This window comes from Medicago sativa, chromosome 3 (genome assembly GCF_051527215.1).
Source record: "Medicago sativa cultivar Bolivia chromosome 3, Bolivia_mono, whole genome shotgun sequence".
NCBI classification, from domain to species: domain Eukaryota; kingdom Viridiplantae; phylum Streptophyta; class Magnoliopsida; order Fabales; family Fabaceae; genus Medicago; species Medicago sativa.
Window position 1 is genome coordinate 83,018,791 of NC_140751.1, and position 15,988 is coordinate 83,034,778.

A 15,988-nucleotide genomic window follows, 5' to 3' on the forward strand; every position below is an offset into this window, starting at 1 on the left:
TTTTGTTCTTAGTTTTTTTTTCCTCATATGCTATATGTTTTCCCCATTGACCAAATTGCATAATCTTCCTTATAAATCTCATTTTACCACTACCAAGGCCTGTGTTACAATGTAGGCTATGGGAAAAAGAGAATCAGCACATGTTATTAAGGTTAGTGGAATGAGGAATATTCAGTTGCACCATAAAAAAATGGCTACACGGCAGTGACCACTGACAGATGACAAGACAGTATTTTAATTTTGGGAAGCTAATTTTTTTTAGACAAAGTGGGTAGGTGTTATGCAAAAATATTGTGTGGAAGATTTTGTCTCTATGGACTGGGAGGTTGGCATACAAACTTCACTGTCTTCAAAACTTTTTAAAATTTGTATGCTGGTTCCTTGCATACTTGTTTGGAATTTGGTTTGCATTTGATATTCATGTTACTAATTGCATATTGATTTATTGCATTTAGTCTGCATTTTCTTTTTGCTTGTATTTATTGCATACTGGTTTTGGGTGACACATACTTATGACACATTGTTGTTCACACTTAACTAAAAATGGTATTTTCTCGCCTGAGTATGTCACAAGGGAGAAAAATCTTAGACCCTTATACAAAAAGGATTGCCCCAGGAAAGTAACCTTTTTTTAGACATTCAATGTTAGCAATTTAACAAATCTTTTTTATTTATTACCAGATCACACATTTACATTACTATCTCTTTCTCTCAACTTGCCTTGCATCAATGTCTCAATGATGATGAAGAACAACAACTAGGTATTTGGATTGTTGCTAAATGTCTAAAACGTATCCCTGGAACACAAAGTCTTATGAATTGTAATCACTTTAAGGAGTTCCCTAAAAAAAAATCACTTTAAGAAGTTGAAACAGGACCAAAATAAAATTAAATTGCTAACATTGGATTTCAAATTAAATGTGATTTACTTGGCCCACAAAATTCCTGAGTTTTTTAATCGAACCATTTTCTAAATGAATTGAGAGGATGAAAATCCCATTTTCTTAAGTTGATGCTAAGTGGTTAAAACTTGATTAATTTTCATCATCGTAAAACAATAGAAAGCAATATATTCAAAAGAACGATGAAAGAAATAAATGATCTCGTAATGAATGAAAAAGATTTGTTTTGCTTCTCCAAAAATGGAATTAGAGAGCATATACACCAAGTAATTTCTAGCCTTAGATTTAATTAAAATAGATGGTTAAGATTTGGTGTCAAATTTAGTTTGACACCATGGTGTCATTTGATCCTATCCCTTATAAAATTTATCTATATTATTCAAACAAATTTATAGGGAGACCAATGCATTATTTATCAACTAATGGAAGTTTAGCAATTGCGTGGGAGATTTATTTTTGCTAATACAGTTTTCTACAAATCAAATATTATGTCATTGTTCCAATTTTATCGGACATCCTCGAAGGGACTACAAATCAAATATTAATTTGAATAGTGTAGTCTGTATAAAGCTGAACTCAATAGTAGCATGAATGTCGCTTGGAAGCTGATCAGTTAGCAACTAGTAGAGAAACAAGTTGCTTTAATGTGATATGCAGCTGAGGAACTCCTGCAAAATGGGCTTCAACCCTGTATAAATTTCGAGCGCCATATCCGTGCAACTTCAAAACATACATTGCTTGCATATTGTGTTAATATCAGACGGAGAGATGATGTTCCCAGTGCAGTTTTGTTTAGCTTAGTTTTTGCTTTACCTTGGTCAAATGACTTAATTTTTCTATTGTGGTCAAATGGTCAATCTATCCATTCAAATAATGGTTATATATTTTATGTTAACACTTTTGGTCCCTGCAATTAACTCCTTGCGCATGTGGCTAACAAAAAATACACCATGACACGCGGACATCTGTTAATGACATTTTTTGGCTCACAAAAATACTAATTGAACAAATTTTTATAGTTATCATTAAATTTTCTTCAAATTATGGGATTTGGGGATAATGATTTACCAAATTCCTAAATTGAGATGCTAATCTTCTCCAATTCTATTGAGAGCTTCAACTGGACAAAAAAATCTCTTTCATTATGCATTTGTTCTTTCATCTCATTTTCTTGACTCTTCTCATTTGTCCTAATTCTCACCCAAAAATCGCTCTGTCAACAACCATTGTGTCTCACCAAAAATCCAATATTTTCACAAACCCCACTTCATTTCCCTTTGATTCCTATCGACCTCAAAAGAAAAAGCTTAAAACTTTGGTACAATGTTGGTGGTGTTGAGAGCTCGTCGAACCTCCTAAATCGGAAACAATCTTCAAATGCCATGTCCCTCAATATTTAACTATTATTTAAATGGATACATTGAGCATTTGTCCAGTGTCCACCATAGGACAATTAGGTCATTTGCCAATGGTAAAAGCCACCTAACCTGTGTAGGAAGATCACACAAGGGATGTAAACACTTGCAGAGTAATTTTTATTCACTTCTTTCGAATTTAGCGACATGGTGCTACCATTTTTTGGTCCCCTCTAAATATATTCCATTTGGTCTTCAGAGTGAATAATGATTGTTGCTTGTGGTCCTTGTGGAGGGGAAAACAATTCGACAAGAGAGAGAATAAAAACAAAAGGGGGATGATTAATTTCTTCCATTACATAAGAAAATTGTTTGTATATGTAAGATTAGCTTATGGTATTTGAATTCAGATATTCTCTAGTATTTTTTTTATATATATGAACGAATATACGTATATAATATTTTTTTTTTCTTTCCAATATTCAGTATATTTTGTGGGTACAATATGAGTATTAAATATGGTTTTAATGATCACCAATGAATTCAGAATTGCATGTGATATATGCGAATATGAGTGACCCTATAGTACTTTCATTTTTTGGTGGAAAGGACGTGCATAATTGTACCTGTCTTTGGCTCGAAATTTAAATAATTGAATTTCCTATTGTTAAATAACCACAAAAAATTCCAGTAAAGAAAAAGAAATATGTATACTCCTATTTAACTTTTGTTTTGATAAAGATTGTGGCACACTTTTGGTGACTGCAATAACCGATAAGAAAGACACAATACAATACGGCACAAAAATAGAAATATAATACAATGTTTTAGCAGATATATCTTTTTGCTCCTCTTGTGAAAATGGTTCGTACACGTCTGGTCACTGAGTGTCACAATCCCTCTGATTAGCTTCTCAGTGCGATGTCAACAATGCAACAATGGCAGCTTTGGCAATAGTTGAAAGCTGCTGGAATCACAGCAAGGAATCCCGAAATTAACCTCCAAATGGAAACTGAAAAACACACTAGTTCCACATACCTTCAAGCATATTTTGTGTAAATGCCTAACTCTTATAATAAATAGAAGTATGAGCTGTTTTGAACAATTCAATATATTTCAAATTTATTCGATGATATGAGTATTTCTTTTAGGTCTTTTGACAAAATGATATAATTATTTATCTTGTGGCTGTAAGAAAAAAGTATATATGGTGTGTTTAAAAAAATATATACCATAATTTAAAGCCAACTGCAAAATGAACTACTTATTTTAATCAAATCTTTTTGTTAGATAAATTCACCTTTATCTTAAAAATTTAAATTTATATTAGGGGTGATTAGATTGATTTTGAGGCAAATAAATATGATCCAAAGATAAAATGACACGTGGTTTGGTGTCAATGACACATTTAATTTTTTTTTTATCCAATCTAATTAAATACAATTTAATTTGGATCAATTTTTGAATATCTAAATTACAATGGTAATGAAATGTTTTTCATAATATAACTTATAATTTACAAAAAATAAACTAACATTACATGATGATAATACTTGTTTTTTTTAAATATGATGATAATACTCGTTAAAATAAATGAAGTAGTAAAAAGTATATGAAATTAAACTAATATATATTATTAAAAAAATTAAAAGCCAAGTAATAAACTAAAAATAAATTAATTAATGCTTTATATCATTATAATAAAAAAAATTCTTAAAACTTGTGTGCACTTAAAACTTGTGTGCACGATTTTGTTCAGTTTTACAAATGAATTTGAAATCCGATCTAAGCGATTTACAAACATATCTAATCACATCTAATATTTTTTTGATTTTATTTGATTTTCAGTTATTTCAATCAATTTGCAGTCTTATTTTGGATTAATTCATATATGAAAACCCCTAATTTTCCTGTTTTCTTTCTTACTCGGTGCTTTTTTGCGGAATGAACACCCCTAATTTATATAATATTTGTAGGGTACTTCAAATAGGAAAAATGGTGATTTCTTCAATTCAAAAAATAAAAATGGGGATTTCTTCTGAGAGCCGAAGGGTTAACTCTCACAAAAGAATGATATTATTATGCAATTTTACAGTTTATGATTCATCAAAGTATGTACTGTATTACAGTTTGTGAAAAAAAAAATGTAACATCAAAAATTTGTTGGTAAAAAAAAAGTTATTATACAATTGAAAATAGAATATGAATATCTTAGAAAAGACAAGAGAAACTTAAAAAAGGTCTTAGACGAATTAGTACTCCTTATTACAGCTGCTACTGAGCACACACCAAAACTTAAAATTTGAACTTGTCAGAATCTACTATAAAGAACAATAATTCTACTTTAAACACTAAAACATCTTAACAAAATTTCTTGGCAGCTATGGATAAAAAAAGCTGATCATTATTATGACATGAACAAAACAATATCACATGATAATAAATACTATCTCACATGAGACTATTTGATGATCTGTATGAGTTCCATTTATGATGGGGAAGTAATGAATAAATGTCGGCATGTATCATTCTGTTCATAAAGTCTGTGTTAACATTTTCTATAATTATAAGGTTTTTGGATGAGTCCTTGTTTTTGGGATAAGAAACAAAGCAGATAATTCACAATTCATTTTCTACACCAGTTTGGGATTACCCTTAGCATCAGCAGCCATAATCAGATGCAAAACTTTTAAATGTAAAATGTACTACTATATAAAAGTCCCTTTTGTCTCTTTTTAAAAATCTAATTCAAATTTTTAACTGTAATAGTATTACTTTACTAATAATCTATCTTATTTTACTTTTTTTTTTGTAACTAACAATACATAGTACTCCATATAAAACCAACTTTTTCTTAGTGATAAACTAGGAAAAATAATACCAATTGTTTGACAAATATTGAACTATAGAGCAATGTTCGCAACACTCATTTTAACACACTCTTTCCAATCATTTTTATTGAGTAAGATACACATGGGTTCTGCCACTTTTAAAATGGATTTTACATAAGAGAGTGAGTGTTAGAAGGTGTATGTTAAAATAAATGTTGCTAACGTTATTCATTAAATCGTTACCAATTTTTTAAATTTCAGTTTTTATGATATAGTCATCTTCCTATATGTACATAAGGAAGTAGTAAAATGTAAATAGCTATAATAACAATGTGCAGTTTTTCTAATTGTTAAGAGATTTAGATACCTTGATTGAGTGGTCAGAGATGATCTTGACTTTTGTGTATAGAAAAAATTGATTGACTTTCGTGTATAGAAAAAATTGATTGAGAGAAGAAATATGCATCTAATAAATTCTGCAACAAAGAATAATTTTTTTTAGGAAAGAAGTTTATATTATTTTATTATTTAAAATGTATTCAATACAATCTGGTATTTCTAATAAAATCTAGAAAATATTCGAGGATGTTTCCGTCTTAGCTAATCTATGGACCGATTCATTTGTTTGTCTCCTCACAAACTCAACACTATGAGTTGACATTATATTGTCCAAAGATAATTTTACAATTATGGATAATCATCCCGAATTTTGTAACATCATGATGTGCTGATGAAAAACTATCCACCACTTTTTTGGAATCAAGCTCAAAATCGATAGGTCTCAAGTGTAAGTAATGAACCCATTCTAAAGTTGATAACAATTCAAGAGCTTCGCCAACATGTACCTCACAAACCAAAGTAAATCATTCAGTTTTTGCCATAACAAAAGTGCATGTATCATCCCTTATACAAACTCCTGTTCTCACAAAGATTAGTGAAGTCAAACTATAGAATGGTCAATGAAAAGAGAGTAGCTCAACTCAAGCAGAAGAAGTGAGTGGAACACAATAAATTCTAATTGTAACTACCATCTGTCATTTAGTATAATGTTTTTTTACCCCCACTCCACTCATAGTCATAGATACAATAATCCTATCACTTTCAACACAGCCCAGCTACTTATAATGAGTCTCTCAAACTACTAATACAACCAAAGAGTCCTTCATACTGCTTTGGATTCTCCCAATTTGTTTACCTTTATTGAATCGTTCCTTTCACTTTTCTGCCAACACTCTGCACCCTCTCTCTCAGCCTCCACTACACTATCCCTCTCCTTTCTCTACACAATTGTTACCTGCCAACACATAACTAGAAAAAAACCATTCATTGCTCAAAACTAGATATAATGACAAACTTTTCATTCTTGGTCTACTTTGACAAAAATAATTAAAATGATTCAATTTTGACTTTTTATTTTATTTTGTCACATTACAACTGGCATTAGAAATTAGAAATGTATCTCAGTTAAGTCACATTAAATTTTTCTACTTACAAATTTTTTGAGTTAGATGTGAATGCTTTCAACAAGTGACATGATAGATAGATATCCATGGCTTCATTTAATTCATATAACCTCATCTTGTTAATGGTCATCATATTTATACTTCACCTTCTACTGTGTCCAGTTTCTTGCTTCTATCAACCACAATCTGCAATTCCTCCAAGGGTAGGCTTTTCCCTTTTTTCTCCCTCATTCACTTTTTCCTTTGCTTTATGTGTATGTTGCATAGTTGGTTTTAAAAGGAATCGGTGCATGTTTGAATGGACGGTGAATTTGCCAGAATCACAGTATATTACTGTGATTTTGGCAAAGTCATGATAACACTCCGATTTTGTTGAAGCTCCGAAGTATAGTTTCCGCCAATTTCATAGTGAATTCAAACATGCACCAAGTTTCAACAAAATGAGGATGTGACCTTGATTTTGCCAAACTCACCAGTTAATTAAATTTGTTAACTATGTGTGTAGGGTTTATTATTTGAGGAGAAAAACAGGTTAGGTTCAGCTCCACCTACATGTCACAACAAATGTAACCAATGTCATCCATGCATGGCAGTGCAAGTTCCAAGCCATGAACATGTTCAGCCAGGTCACACTGCCTCAACTTCATCCATGGAAGGTGGTAATTTCTTTCTCCAAGGTAATAATAATAACGGATACTCAAATTACAAGCCATTGAGTTGGAAATGCCATTGTGGTGGCCACTTCTTCAACCCTTAGAAATTTCATTGTTTCTTCTTATCTTTGATGAATGAAGATGAAAATTATTGTAAAATTGAAAATGCATCTTTTCTTCCTTTTTTGTTTTTATTTATTTATTTGTCTAAATTAATTAATTACGTCAGCAGTGATTGTATACATTGGAGTTTGATACACTTGTACAAAAGTTTGTTACAGACCTGAAATATTAATTTATGGTTGCGTCTAAATTTTGTACTTAAAGTTTCTTTTGAAATGTTTTTTTTTCTTTTCTTCTCTTTATTATGTTTTTGTTAAGTTGTGTATGAAAAATTGAAGCTGTGATATTTCATAAGAAATGTTAGTACCCTCATTATTTCCTTTTAGTTTTATGGTGAATTTTTATTTTCTTATCTTGAATGTTTTCATGGTTCGCATGTCGAAATTTTGAAGGACCACACTAGATATAGTTGTGAAAAACTTTTGCAGATCAATAATTATTGTTTGTTTGTTTCTGTCTGAAAATTGGACCGGGACATTATAATATATTTACTATAGTAATGTTTTATGAAAACAACATTTCAAATGGTTTTCCAACATAATAATCCAAAACAGTGTATATCCCTTAAGCACAAATTTTAGTATCATAATAAAACCATCATGAAATTTAAAATTTGGATAAATCAACATGTATTAAGTTTCTAAGTTCTAACATAATCTCTCATCTACCAACATCCAATAAAGTCGGTTCATTGCTTAGAAGATTTCTTTTATGCACTTTGAAACTTAAACAAACAGCTGATATATACAAAAATCTTGAAGAAGAAAAAAAAAAATTCGTGATATATTCTGAAAGAAACTTGTTCTGATTAGTTTCAATGTTTTATTATGATTCCAAGTATCATAGTAATTGTTATACTTAATGGTTTAGTTCTATAGTGCACAAATGAGTTAGTTGTTGAAAGTTTGTTTTCCTAAGCCATTAGAATTGGGTTAGTGGTGAGGTGTTTGAGTAGTATGCATGAGGTCCTAGGTTCTAACCTCATTGGCCCTCATTGGCTCCATTGTACACACAAAAATAAAAAGCCGAATGTTTGTTTTCATCATTATATTAGATTAATAAACCTATTATTGGATCAAGTAAGATATGTTGAGATTTATTGATCTAATATTGAAAAAAAAATTAAACTGGTGCATTGTACAATAATATCTTGCATGTTTTAAAGGAAATGTTATTTTAATCAGCAAAGACTCATTATGAGCTCAACTAGGATTTCCAAAACTAAACAAGAAAACTATCTTGATAGATTCACAACAAGGTCAAAACTAAACTAGATTATGTGGATCATATGCTAGGGGTATTAACAAAATTTGATGGCTAAAATTCATTATTTTTTGGTGTGAACTAAGTATCTTCTATGTGGACTAGATTCGAACTCATAAACTCTAGTTAAGATGGAAGAGATCTCTGAGCTCTCATTCAAGTGTGTTTGGGTATAAAATTTATTATTTTAGTATCAATTAATGTTTTTTTTTTTATTTAAAAAAAAACCTCTTTTTGTTTGTTTTGAGCAAACCCTTTTTCAAAATATCAATTTGGCCGCAGACCACTATATGCCTTGTGTTTGTGCTTCCTGCCGTCGTCATCTCCCACTGCATCGTTGTCAATTGCACCGTGTCACTTGTCACCACTCGACTCTGCCCACACCACCGGTAGTTTCTCTATGCAAATAGAAACCATTTACCCGAGTTAAGACAATAATGATGTTGTTATGAAAGACCAATTTTCACAAGATTTTATCCACTTGCTGCCTTCTTTTCGTATTTGCCATTAGCTCCTTACAATGTTTTGATAAGGCTCTATTTGGTAGTAGTTTAGATGAGCAAGGTGAGGGAGTTGAGGATAATGCAAGGGACTGTAATCGTCATCATCAGTGTCAGTCCCATAGTATAACAGGTACCGTAGCCAAAATTAACATTGGTGTACAAAATAAGTTAACAGTATTTTTTTTTTTTTTCCCCTTCATGAATAACATTGACTAAAGTAAAATCCAAGAATATAATCCAATGCTGTCAAAAAACAACATCCAAGAATATAACTAAAATGTAAAATCCAAGAAAACAAGCAATAGATGACACAGAAAGCATGTAATAACCTATGTCCTTTCTTCAAATCCGCCTATGTCTATAAGGAGTAACAACCTATATATACCAAGGTCATGAATGAAGCATCCATAATAAAAGGAAAATAAAATGTATGTCAAATACAAGTTCCAACTTCCCACGAAATATCATCTCATACCGGCGGCAGTCTTGCCTTTGCTCAACTCCGAGAGTTCCTCAATCAGTTTTCTCTCATCGCTGCTCAGTTTTTTAGGAATCTCAACTTGCACTCGAACGAATTGATCGCCCCTCATATTCTTCTTATTCAGCAGAGGAACACCTTTCTTTGCCATAACAAGTGTTGATCCTGGTTGTGTCCCAGATGGGATTTTCAAATCCACCATTCCATCTACAGTCGGAACCTTAATTGTAGTCCCCAAGATTGCATCAATATAAGACACTTTACAAGAATATAAAATGTTGGTGTCTTCTCGTTTAAGCACGGGATCCGGGATAACTTCAAGAACAACAAAGAGGTCACCAGGAGAACCACCTTTCTTTCCAGAGTTACCTTCATTTCGGACCCTTAAACGGCTACCAGAATCCACACCGGCTGGAACCTTGAGACTTATCCGCTTTGTTTTCCTCACCCGGCCATCCCCAGAACATGTACTGCAAGGGGTTCGAGTTTCTCCAGTCCCATTGCAAGACGAGCAAGTCATAGACTGCTGAAAGATACCCAATGGAGTCCTTGTTTGAGTGACAACCCGTCCCTGACCACCACATGTGTTACATCTGGATGATTTAGTCCCTGGTTTAGCTCCTGAACCATCGCAAGTACCACACTTCTCTAGTCGCCTAATCTCTATCTCCTTTTCCACTCCGAAAACAGCTTCTTTAAAGTTCAAAACAAGACTGTAATACTCATCTTCGCCATTCATTGCTCCATTCCAAGATTGTCTGCTGCGACCATCCATGCCCTCAAATAGCGACTCAAACAGATCAAAAGGGTTGCTGAAATCCTATAATCACAAAGATTTTACATTTATCAAAAACAATGTTATGACAAGTTAAAATTCTCCATAATCTTTGGAGGTAACTTGGTAACTTACCCCCATGCCCCCACCAAATCCCGGTGAACCTTTAAGCCCTGCCTCCCCAAATTTGTCATATATGGACCGTTTCTCATCATCTGACAAGACCTGAAAAGGATTATAGTTACATAAGATCAGTTATGAACTAACCATGAATTAGGGTCAGTTGTGTTTATTATCCTCTAGTTTTACCTCGTACGCATTACTGATTTCCTTAAATTTCTCTTCTGCACCAGGATCTCTGCAGCATAAAGTGAATACACATATATAGGTCAACGATAAGCAACGTTAATAAATGATTATGACCATGTGAAAAAAAATTATGCAACTAGAAATTATGGCATGACAGGTGAAAATGCACTTAGCTAAACGACTTCATATAACAGGCAATTCAGGAATGTACAAAAAAATTGATTTAAAAATGACATGCTGCAAGCATTGGTATAATCTAAGACACCCGGACCATTTTGTCCATAGCAATAGTGAAATCTAGAAAAGGAAAAAAAGAGTGGGAACAGAGCAAAAGACGGATATTAGAAAGCAGATAACTTCAATGGGAAGTGAGGAAAAAAAAATACTCACTTGTTCACATCTGGATGATAATTTCGGGCTAGCTTCCGGTAAGCTGAAACATTTACAATAGAAAGAGTTAACAATGCAATGATACCATGGGGGAAAATGCATAACCAAGTAAATCACACATAGCATCTAGCTATAATAATAGCTTAACCCGAGTAATTGATGTTTCTGATACTAATTTTAAACTTCTCCAAACCTTTCCTGCATTGATTACCAAAAAAAAAAGTTAAATGAAATAAATGTTTAGTTTGAACTTCGGCAGTCTTGAGAGGAAGTTTTCCAAGAGGACCACGTACAAGGATTCGAGTTTTGGTTTATGTTGGTCTATACAGAAAGCCTCGCAATACAATACCAAAGAGCAATCAAGACGATTAATTTTGAAAGTTTCAAATTTGGTTTGGAAAGCTAGCCCCCCATGTCCTTTTTTGGCATTAAACAAAATAAACAGCCGTTTAGGGGTTGGGGGAGGGTCTCATGATTATTAGCAACAAGCATTATCAAGTGGCAGACTTCATTGATGGTTTTAACTGTTAAATTTGATTTACTCATCTTACATCCTTCACAGACATTTTATCTGAACCTTCTTCAGTATTGGTATTAAGATTAAAGAAGTAGCAAGAGTTATATTAAATGAGATAATCATTCGGATTTGGATTCCCTGCAGTTACAAATCTTTGCATCTCCCGCATCTAGGCAAAAGATTACAATGCTTTTGCTTTACAACATACAACAAGGAAACATACATATGCAACACTCTCTCTCTCTCCCTCTCCCTCTCCCTCTCCCTCTCCCTCTCCCTCTCCCTCTCCTCTCTCTCTCTCTCTCTCTCTCTCTCTCTCTCTCTCTCTCTCTCTCTCGAAAGATGTTTACCTAAATACAGAAGAATTTAGGAAACTCAAATGTAGAGAACCCTGATCCTAATCATTCGTAGTTAACGGACTAAGGCTAATGTGGTCACTAATTTCTGTTAATACAGAGATCACAGCTTTGATAACAAATGGTCATTCAAGAATTCAACAACTAATGAGTAAATAAAAACAATGTATTTAGTTTTGATATTGTTACTTTAATTCTTGTTCTATGTTTTGGCAGACTTCTTGACAGAGTTAGCTGTTAGGTTCATTATCAGTACTTCTCTTGCATCCTTCACAAACATTTTATTAGTAATAGTATTTCAATTAGTCAATGTTAAAGAAACAGCAAGAGATATATAATATAAAAGGAGATTATCATTCGTGAATTCAACAACTAATAAGTAAATAAAAGCACTGAATTTGAACGCATCAACTAATGATGATGGAGGCAAATCATAACAGTCAGAGAAGGGACTGCAGAAACATACCAGTCTTAATTTCAGATTTAGTAGAATTTTTTGACACCCCAAGGACGGTGTAGTAGTCCTGCATGCGGGTACATATTAGATATTCAGCCAATATATTGGATGGTCATAGTTATATAACCAACTTCAAGAAGAATACTTTCACAAGGAACCCTTGTAAAAAAAAATATAAAAAGGAAATCATCGTTTCTTAGAAAAGCATAAGTAATAAAAACTTACTGCATCTGCTCTAACTATCAACCTTGATCCCCTTCGACGATGCAAAGTTTGATGTGAACCTATATTAAAACGCAAGGAATCCCGAGCAAAAAAGGTTGAACTTGGGGCAGCCATAAAGCTTATCCTGCTTGTAGCACTGCAAGAAAAATGATTGGATTGAATTACACTCTACGACACAATGAATTATGCTGCAAAACTGTTCCTAATGAGTAAGGATCTGTTGGTTTTAATTTTTTCAAAATTGATTTTTGAACAAATAGATGTCAAAGTTATAAATTGTGAATCGCAAACCTAACATCTGAATAGTGAGTTGTAAATCGTATCAAATCGTAAGATTCAGAAGTTCAATGCAAAATAACTTCAAATATATCATATAATGATGTATAGTGTTTAATGCAGTGATTTAAAATGAGGAACCCACAACGCAATTTAATCACAATGTAACAAACACAAATGTTCTATGTCCTAAGTTAAAAAAAAAAACAGAGAAAAAGTATGCGAAAATTGTGAGAAAGCAATTGATCCAGTGACTTTGTAAGACCCTCCGTATTTTAGAAGAATGAAAATAGAGGCATTGATTATTAAATAGGTTGTGTTGAGTAGTGCTCCTTTAGGATTTTTTACATTTAACAATGGCGCACCTATTTGATTCTTCAAATTCATTGATGAGAATTGGCGACATAAAAGCAAGATAAAAACATAAATTGTTGAATCGTGCAACTCATATCAGTGATAAAAGTTGCATGATTATATTTCATATTCATCAAATGGCACAAATTGTTGACTTCCTAAATAGTGCTACCAATTTGTGCGATTTCATGGATGAAATAATTGATTTGTTTCAAAGTGATATCATAAGACCCTAAAGAATTGATTGAGAAAAAACCAGACAATTGACTAATGGAATCATCTTAAAATGAAGACATCGTGTCCTAGATGCAAAGGTGAGCAAGAGAGCCAGGCGATTGATACAGATTTTAGAAGAGACGATTTGGTTTGGAAAATAAAGTATAGTCACTTTTGCAGAGTAAATGTGAATAATTAAGCGGGGTCTGACACAAGAATCAATTCTACTTGGTGCAAAAAACTGAAAAATTCCACTTCTCTTGGCAGTGAGTTTGATGAAATCACAACAACACCGTGATTTTATTGAAGTTCCAAAGGTTGGGCAAAATTACAATGACAGACCGTGATTCTGCCAAACTCATTGCCGTTCTCAACATGCACTTCAACTCACTACAATCAACTTAACAAAATTCAAATGACTAAACCCCATTTTTTCTCAACTCCGGTAGGAGTTCAGGGTTTAACCAAAACAGGCAATAAGCCCTTGCCGGATATTTCTTTTCAATGAGAAACACATCTTAGTTTCTGATAATCTGAATCTATATCCAGAAGTACAGCTACTATAGCCGACAATTGGAGTAACAAAATCGCATTCTTATACCAAACTTTTTTATGGCTATAGCCGGGGCACAATATGACAGATAAATCAACCTTCAAAGTAATATACAAGAGAATGAAAATTAAGAATAAAACATAAGACTGACTTGTGTCTTGATGATGCAAACTTGGCTATTGTGGTGGATCTGGCCACAATCTGAGGACGAATTCCCCATTGAGTAGCTGATGTACTACCAAAAGGTGTAACTGCCATCTATTCTATATTCTCAAAAAGACAGTATAATATAAAATTTCTTGATGATGAAATTCCTCTGGCTGCAAAAAAATTAAGGAAAAAAACAATAAGATAAAGCTACAAAAAGCACTTATTTTCGGAGCAGAGTAAAAATGAAGCTAGTCATGAGTAATGAATTACAAGACAGTCAAATTGAAAAGAACGATGAAATAGAAATTAGTAATTTGACGTGTACAAATAGAAAACACTAGAAATGCATTAAGATAAGAAGCCTTGGTTATTGAAAATAAATAAATAAATAAAATTAAGATAAGAAGCAGAAACAACAATAGTTCATCCAATCTATCAATAATGAAGGAGTGAATAAAAAGAATTGTGTTTAATAATTCAAACAAAAGACGAAGATGTTTGAATATTTGAATTGGAATATAAAGAGAAACCTGTGTTGTTTGGGGGTTCGAAGCTTATAGGCGCTGCTACTGTTTGAAAGAGAGAAGTTGGAAGGAGAGGATGAGGAAGTGGAGCACTCTGTCTATCTTTCTCTCTCTAAGATTGTTTTGCTTATAGAGAGGGAATGAAAGGGAACTTGGTGGTCGTGTTTTCTCTTCTTTTACCCTTTAGTTTGGTTTGTTTCTGTTGCCTACACTACACTAATGTTGCCTTGTCGCTCTTTCTAGAACCCTAATAATGCCCCTTCATTTCTCATGCCAAAATTACAATTTTCATTTTCGATTATAGCTTTTTAATACTCTCTCCGTCCCGCAATACTTGACTTATTTGGGAAAAAAAAATTTGTCCCACAATACTTGACCTTCTCAAATTTTTAAGCTTAATTTGACAAGTTTACCCTTATAGTTACTTTTTGTGGTCTCCATGTAAAAGTTTGTAGTGGAACAAAGAAAGTAATCATTACTTAAAAAAGTGAAGGTTTAAAAATAATAATAATGGCAATTCAGTAAAAATACCATTCTCTTTCTTTCATCTTTACACTTTTCTTAATCTGTGTAAAATGGCCAAGTAGGTCAAGTATCGCGGGACGGAGAAAGTACTACCATGAAAAATCGAATTTATTATGAAGATTTTGAACAAAATGATGTTGCATATGGTTGTTTTGAATGATAATGAATTACATTTAAAATTACAATAATTCCCCTAAAAAATACAATGATTATCTATTTAAATTAAGATATTATAAATTATTTTTAAAAAAAAATATGGGAAGCAAGAATTTTATTAATATTAATGACACTAATGTTCATATTACAGTTGTCACAAGTACAAACTTTGTCAATTGAGGTTATAAAGTCAATCTTTAACAATTGAGTTGACACATCTTACACGACTAAGAAGTTATAATATGTTTCAATTATAACCGATGATTTTGTCGTAAAATAATATAGTTACTACCCATAAGGATATGGGTTAAAATACGAGCAATTTTTACAAATATATGGGTAAGAGACATATGTTATACCACCCTAACCATTGGGGCCATTGTCATATCTAATCGAAGGACTCGTGATAAGTTGACCAGTCACTAGTGATTGGAGACTCCCTTTCACTCTACTAATGTTTTGATCATTTGAATGAATTGATTTTTGAACAAATAATCATAATAGTTCGTCAATATATCAAAATTCTAAAATAGTTTATTATTATTATACAGTATGTTAATTAAAACTTAAAATAGTCTCTCAATGCTAAAAGTAACTTTGTTTTATAAGGATTAATATGATGGTAAGTAAATAT

General features: G+C 32.4%; 2 protein-coding genes across 2 annotated transcripts; one reads left to right on the plus strand and one right to left on the minus strand.

Moving 5' to 3' along the window:
* The first annotated feature begins 6,467 nt into the window (after positions 1 to 6,467).
* On the plus strand, positions 6,468 to 7,517 carry LOC146941019 (EPIDERMAL PATTERNING FACTOR-like protein 1). The gene is made up of 2 exons (XM_085754814.1): positions 6,468 to 6,754; positions 7,057 to 7,517. The coding sequence occupies exons 1-2, from the start codon at positions 6,638 to 6,640 to the stop codon at positions 7,306 to 7,308; spliced, it is 369 nt and encodes a 122-aa protein (XP_085610940.1). The 5' UTR covers positions 6,468 to 6,637; the 3' UTR covers positions 7,309 to 7,517.
* Positions 7,518 to 9,326: 1,809 nt separating this feature from the next.
* On the minus strand, positions 9,327 to 14,897 carry LOC146941020 (chaperone protein dnaJ A6, chloroplastic-like). Its single transcript, XM_085754813.1, has 8 exons — positions 14,680 to 14,897; positions 14,151 to 14,319; positions 12,601 to 12,736; positions 12,385 to 12,442; positions 11,046 to 11,088; positions 10,656 to 10,704; positions 10,482 to 10,571; positions 9,327 to 10,391 (listed from the first exon to the last, which is right to left on the minus strand). The coding sequence occupies exons 2-8, from the start codon at positions 14,255 to 14,257 to the stop codon at positions 9,558 to 9,560; spliced, it is 1,317 nt and encodes a 438-aa protein (XP_085610939.1). The 5' UTR covers positions 14,258 to 14,319; positions 14,680 to 14,897; the 3' UTR covers positions 9,327 to 9,557.
* Positions 14,898 to 15,988: the final 1,091 nt, after the last annotated feature.

Coding starts and splice junctions, on each gene's coding strand:
- LOC146941019 (XM_085754814.1), top strand. CDS start 6,638: ATGGCTTCATTTAATTCATATAACCTCATCTTGTTAATGGTCATCATA. Junction 6,755..7,056: donor AATCTGCAATTCCTCCAAGG/GTAGGCTTTTCC, acceptor CTATGTGTGTAG/GGTTTATTATTTGAGGAGAA.
- LOC146941020 (XM_085754813.1), bottom strand. CDS start 14,257: ATGGCAGTTACACCTTTTGGTAGTACATCAGCTACTCAATGGGGAATT. Junction 10,705..11,045: donor TATCATCCAGATGTGAACAA/GTGAGTATTTTT, acceptor TTTATGCTGCAG/AGATCCTGGTGCAGAAGAGA. Junction 10,392..10,481: donor GATTTGGTGGGGGCATGGGG/GTAAGTTACCAA, acceptor TTGTGATTATAG/GATTTCAGCAACCCTTTTGA.